Raw genomic sequence first — 6,478 nt, forward strand, 5'->3', positions numbered from 1 at the left:
AGCTGGCTAATTTTTCATCGAGGTTGACAAAAGTCACATGCAGGTTAACCCAAAGGCTAGAATGGGCGTTCCTCCTATTTAATACTTCTGTTTCTCTAGTTTAGGTTATTACAAATAATTGAAGTTGTCTTAACTTTGCAGATGATGTATAGCTCTACATTAACGTGTCGCCAGGTGACTATGAACACATTCAAGCGTTGAGAAGATGCATAAAGAAATTAAAGGAATGGATGTGTCAATGTATCTTTATCCATGTGAATAAAAACAACATTTAAATAATTACCTTCAGACCTAAAGAGAAACAATCAAGAGTCAGCACTAGGCTTTAGTTATTACAGCCGGAAAATGGTGATTAGGCCAGAAACATGAACCTTTGGAGACACATAAGGCCTTCTATCACCTGCAGAGCATTTGGAAAATTAAGACTAATGTTCCAACAATATCTTGAGAAACTCATTCATGCTTTTATGGCAAACTGCAATCAGAAAATTGCAACTGATCCATAACCCTGCTGCTGCTCACGTTCTCATTAAAACCAGGAAGATAGAGCTTGCAGTTCTGAGAATAGACTTTAAAATCCGTTAGTTTATACATATTGGCTGAGTTGTCGCCGTACCAACCCTCCAGACCACTCAGGTCTTCAGGTTCATGTCTGCTCTGCATCCCCAGAATCAGAACCAAACATGGAAAAACAGCATTCAGTTTTATGATCCTCTGTCTGGACAACTGCAAAAATCCTGAAACACTGACTTCCTTTACATCCAACTCTTTATTACTTTCCCTTTTTTTGACAGTACAATGTAACATTTTTGTTTGTTTGGTACAAATGAGTCCTTTGTATGTCATCCTGTTCTGGAGGCGTGAGGCAAACAGCAAGCATATACTGTATATACAGCTCTGGGAAAAACTAAGAGACCATTTAAAATGATTAGTTTCTTTGAAGTTACTTTTTATAGGTTTATGTTTGAGTAAAATGAACATTGTTATTTCATTCTATGAACTACTGACAATATGGCTCCGAAAATACAAGCAAAAATGTAGTATTTATTTGCAGAAATGGTCAAAATAACAAAAAAGATGCAGCGCTCTCAGATCTCAAATGATGCAAAGAAAACAAGTTAATATTCATTTATAAACAATAGTAATGTTTTAACGTGGGAAGAGTTCAGAAATCAATATTTGGTGGAATAACCAGGAAGTTTTCAATATATGTATATATACTGTATATATATATATATATGACTCATATCAGTACTCTAAAAGAACATTTGCTTCATATCGCTGTTGGCAGGCTCATATGTAAGCATGTTCTCCATGTAGAACCACATCAGCTCCGTCTCACAGACATGAAATCGTTTTCATTTCCCCCCAACCCCCGTTGGGAACTTTCCTGTGTTGGCAGTTCAATAAAGCGTTTTGGACGTGGCAGCAGGTCCAAGCAGCAGAATGACGGGGGAAGGAGTGAACTTCTTCCAACAGCCACAAGAACATTCAATAAATCATCAAGTTAAAACAAGATGTCATGAGGATGCAAATCTCCACGCTGAAGGAGAAATTGAGATGACAGGTGTCAATAGGGAGTGAACCATGTGGGCTTTGCGAGTGGGCAAGAATTGAATTTCTATGAGCAAAAAAGCAGAGCACCCCAAATGTCAAATCCATTTATTCATGCAAATCAGAAGTGAACATAAAAATAAACTGCAGATGGTTTACAGGTGCCATCGTCTTTGGATCTCCACGTCTTTGTTACACACAAAAAAGTCAAAACGTGTCTACATTTACTGCACATACTGTGAGGATTTAATGAGAACAAAGCTAGGATGTTCTAATACTGTAATGAAGTGTGAGGCATCTGATCTATGCTGGTTTAAACCACATTACACCAAACTACAGAGAAACTACATGTAAACATCCTGTTTCTGCAGGTGAATGCCTGTGTGTGAGTGTATCTAAGAAGGATGCGCCCAGTCTCATCTTTTTCTCCTCTCTCCACTAACAGCCAAGTCCGCTCATGGACCCGATCCGGTCCAGTTTCAAGCCAAAGCATCCTTTGTTCCATCCCCTCCGTGACCTCTCTGGTTCTGCTTCCCTCTGCATGGCCAGGGCCCCCTTCAGCAGCCGGAGCCAGGGGGTCTCCGGCTGTGTCTGGACATCAGCCCACTTAGGGTACTCAGCTGCTTTGACCCCAGAGGAGGAGGAGGAGGAGGCAGCGGCGGCGGCAGTGGACTGATCCTCTGGCTGGCTGTTCAACATGTTCTCCAGGTCGTCCAGGGTCAGGAGGTCATTGTAGCGCTCCAGAAACTGCTCCAGAAACTACACAGAGGGAAGGGGAAAAAAAAGGAAATCTAATTTTCAGGGTGTGCACAAGGGGGAATAATTCAATCAGCACAACATTTCATTTTCCTCCGCTGTTCCACTCTGTATTCTCCTCACTCAGTCCACCTGTTTTCCCACCCAGCATACCTGCGCAGCATCAGGAGCAGGATGGAGAGCGCGAGCCTCTGTCACCTCAAAGGGAGTCAGGAGGAGCAGAGCGGCACACAGCAGCACGGGGCGCAGCATGGCAGCGGGAATAACGGCAGCAGAGACGAGGACCGGAAAACGTGCTGGTTGCTGCAGAGATGTGAACGCTGAGGGTGGAGGAAAATTCATGAATTTCAAAAACAAACAACGTTGTTTTTAATCACGATATCACATTTTCTGTGTATTTTGAGACAAACATACAGTCATGCATGTAGCGTATGTGACAGGAAGTAATAGGCTGCCTCCGGCTGAGCAATTTAAGATGCGTTTAGTCCAAAGAAAGAGACATTCAATATAAAAAATCTTTTGTGTGTTTATTTTAGAGATGTAAGCTTTGGAATAAAACAAATGCTTTACTGCACATACATATAAACTAAAATTTTAGCCAATTAAATCTACAGCTGTGGCCAGGTTTAATTAATTTATTTAAATTTCGAATAGACACCAGCTGTCAAAAAGTAGCAAAAAGAAATAGGCGACCTTATTAAATTAATTATATTTTATTCCAGGTTCAGCTACGCAAGGAAAAGAAATTAAACATAACTAAGTTATTTAAATAAAATAATTTTAATAGTGTGAACTACATTAACTTTAGCTGATATGATGTAGCTAGAAACATTCTGTGTAGTCATTCAAAATGCATCTTCATTTTGTCTGTTTTTTCAAACTTAACATATATCTGTGCTCAGGTTTATTTCATTGAGTTTTCATAAACATAATCATAAACTAAGATATAAACTGTACAATAAGAGTAAAAATGAAAGGATGAAAGTAGAAAAGCTCACCTGATGTTTGTTCTCTGTCGGAGCGCTGGGTGTCTTCTCCTCTCACAGACTCTTCTCCATTCCCACCTTCTCAGACTCTCAGCTCCTCTCACTTGTTGGCACCTGCTGGGAGCATCAGTTTCTCACTCGGCTGGCTCCACCTCCTTCTCCTCGCTTCCACGCTCTGATGGAATTGGGAGGACGATGCTGATGATGAGAATGATGATGATTGTCTTGCTCTTGCGTCTGTCTCCTGAATGTTGGGGCTTCAGCTGGGATGCTGCAGAGGTTTTGTAGAGCCAGAGATGCCTCCCCCCCCCCCCTTCATCTTCCTCCTCCTCACCTCCTTTTCTTTGCAGTGATGTCATAGCCTTGTTGGAGGGATTGATTGTCATTGCCAAGGTGACTGTATGTGTGGTCAGCGCTCTGCAAACCAAACTTCTGCCAGAGTGCTGCACAAGCCGAGGTCAGAGGCCAGCAGGCGGCTTTGGCCTCATCACTGTGATCTGCTTAAGATCAGGTAACTGGCAGGGAGAGGCTTCATGCAGTCCAGTCACGACTTATCCTGAATTATACATTTCTCATGCGCTAACAACCCTCTGAGCATATTAGCCTCCTTCTTTCCCTTTGTCTCTGTAGTGTTTCCCAGCGTGCGCTGACCTCCCCCTCTCTGCCGGGTAACTTACAGTCTGCCAGTGCCATCTGGTCCTTGTACCCCCTGCTGCTAAATTACAACACTACCAGAAGAGGCTGCAGGATCCAACACACTGACCTTAAAGTTCAGCAGCCTGTGATTATTTCAAGTAAATAAACCCCATTCTTTACTGACACCCAAAGCCGGGCGAGCAATCAGACGCATCCGTGCTGATCGCCTCTCATTTGTTGCAAAGTGCACTGTCACTTTCATTTGCACTCTCAACCCAAATTGTCCTCAGATAAACACACCGTTACCCCCGCTGTTGCGAGTGTCTTTACATAACGTTTCAGAAAAATGCGCCCCTCTCATCTTTTTTGGAGAGGACGCTGTGTGGGAGACGGCGTAGGAGAACAGGGAGAGAAAGAGATTAGTGATGATGGTGGGGTTTGAACTACAGCGGTATATGATGTCAGTGGAGCGCTGGAGGAAAAGTAGGCAGCAGAGTAGGAGGAGGAGAAAAGGAGGGAGAGAGAAACACACCAGGCTGAGAGCTGAGGGAGATCAACAAAAGAGACTGATTATAGGAGAACAGAAATGGACAGATAGGCAACGGAAAGTCTATCAGAGAAAATGGAAAACATTTTAAATGACATTTAAAGTACATCACTACTGAGAAAAACAGGGAGAATTTATCTCTTCAGTTAAATAATCAACTTTGATTTTCACAGAACTGTGAAAAGTATTCCCCCCTCCTTACAAATTTTGTTAACTTTTAAAGTTTTAAATGGGTTAGCCCCCCCTTATCTTCGGGACCTTTTAAATTTCCAGTCTGTGTCCAGAACGCTATACGATCAAATAATCAGTTATTACTTACAGTTCCTCGAACTCGACTTAAGAGGAAAGGAGATCGAGCTTTTTCTGTTGTTGCCCCTGTTTTATGGAATAACTTACCTTTCCAGATTAGATCTGCCCACAGCCTGGACCATTTTAAATCGCTTCTTAAAACTCATTTTTACTCTTTGGCATTTAAATGATGTGTGTTCTGTTTTGTCATTGTGTTGTTGTTTTTGTGTTATTGTTTTGTGCAGCACTTTGGTGCAGTCTTGTCTGCTGTAAGGTGCTATATAAATAAATTTGACATTGACATACAAATTTCTTCTGTTTCACTTTTTGTATGGAGTTAATTTCCTGCCAAAACATTGCAAAGAAATAAAACATGTTTCAGAAACTGTCCTCAAACACTGACGACTAAAATCTGCTGCAAAGAAATAAAACATGTCTCACACACAAAATAATCTTTGCAAATAGTTCTCTAGTACAGAATTAACTCTTCTTGCATACATTGAGCTTATGAACGAAAAACTGAAAAGTCAAATTAACCAGGCCCTTCAGAGTACAATTTAAAAAAATAAAATAAAATTCAGAGGTGAATTTGCTGGGGTTGCTCAGGATTATTGCTATTAGAGGCTTCAGGATTTCCTGCCAGATTTCATAGTTCTAACAATAACAGCAATTCACCTCAGTACTGAAGAAACAAAGCAGCTCCATATCATCACACCACCACCCCCATGCTTAACAGGTGGTATGGTTTTGTTTCCAGAAGACACATACCTTCAAAATAGTTGTACTTCTCCCACCCCCACCATAAAATACATCTCCAAACATCTTTGGGCTCATCTAGATGTTTCTTGGTAGTTTCAGAACCTTTCGAATATTTTGGTCAGCACTGGTTTTGATATTGAAACGCTCCTAAAAGTGCAATTTTACTGTCTCTATATGACCTTTAAATCATCATATTTTGTGAAGCCAAGTGATGCAAGTATGGTTTAGATGTTATTCTAGGGTCTTTTGTGACCTCCTTGATGAATCAGCATTGCTTTTTAAGAGTAAATTTTGTAGGCCAGATGTTCCTGGGAATGTCCCAATATCCTAGGAAATGGCTTTGCAACTCTTTCCAGACTAATAGATATCTTGTTTGATATTTAATTTCTTTAGAGAATAACTTTATAATTAAATTAATATATATAAATATTTTTAATATTTAATATAATCAATATTAAATTAAATAATTAATAATCTTTATAATAATTTAGATCCTCTCTTGGATTTTTTTCAGCCTTGAAAATCTCAAATATACAAACATTTAAATAAGGTTGGGGAGGAAAAAGGTGTTTTTTTTCTTTTTCACAGAACTTTATGTAACTGGGGGAAAAAAAAGGAATGAATGGGCATAAAAATGCACAACTAGTGCTGTCTGGACAAGCTGTGACAACCCCTGAAACAGCCTGTCCAAACACACAAAACAAGCAGACACTCACAGCTGCTTCAAACAGCACTATAAATTAAGATGCCTTCACCTAGCAGACAATACTTTGTGTCTAGAGAAAGCATAATGGCTGCTAGATTCTCACCGAATGTTAAACATGCATAGAAACACCACTGTTTCATGATACTTACACAGAAATGTAAACCATCATCTACTGCAAATATTTCATATTAGAATTAACATTTAGAAGCATTGTAGTGTAAAATTCAACCCACTGATAATAACTGC

The 6,478-nt window shown here is 40.2% G+C and overlaps 1 protein-coding gene across 1 annotated transcript; it reads right to left on the reverse strand.

Moving 5' to 3' along the window:
* Positions 1-1,647: 1,647 nt before the first annotated feature.
* nppcl (natriuretic peptide C-like) lies at positions 1,648-3,582 on the reverse strand. The gene is made up of 3 exons (XM_032558273.1): positions 3,309-3,582; positions 2,464-2,630; positions 1,648-2,313 (listed from the first exon to the last, which is right to left on the reverse strand). The coding sequence occupies exons 2-3, from the start codon at positions 2,560-2,562 to the stop codon at positions 1,993-1,995; spliced, it is 420 nt and encodes a 139-aa protein (XP_032414164.1). The 5' UTR covers positions 2,563-2,630; positions 3,309-3,582; the 3' UTR covers positions 1,648-1,992.
* Positions 3,583-6,478: the final 2,896 nt, after the last annotated feature.

This window comes from Xiphophorus hellerii, chromosome 3, assembly GCF_003331165.1.
Source record: "Xiphophorus hellerii strain 12219 chromosome 3, Xiphophorus_hellerii-4.1, whole genome shotgun sequence".
In the NCBI taxonomy this organism is placed as follows: Eukaryota; Metazoa; Chordata; class Actinopteri; order Cyprinodontiformes; family Poeciliidae; genus Xiphophorus; species Xiphophorus hellerii.

Excerpts from the sequence above, each read along its gene's own strand:
- nppcl (XM_032558273.1), bottom strand. The coding sequence starts at position 2,562 with ATGCTGCGCCCCGTGCTGCTGTGTGCCGCTCTGCTCCTCCTGACTCCC. Across the intron at positions 2,314-2,463 it reads CTGCTCCTGATGCTGCGCAG|TTTCTGGAGCAGTTTCTGGA; the intron begins GTATGCTGGGTG and ends CCCTCTGTGTAG.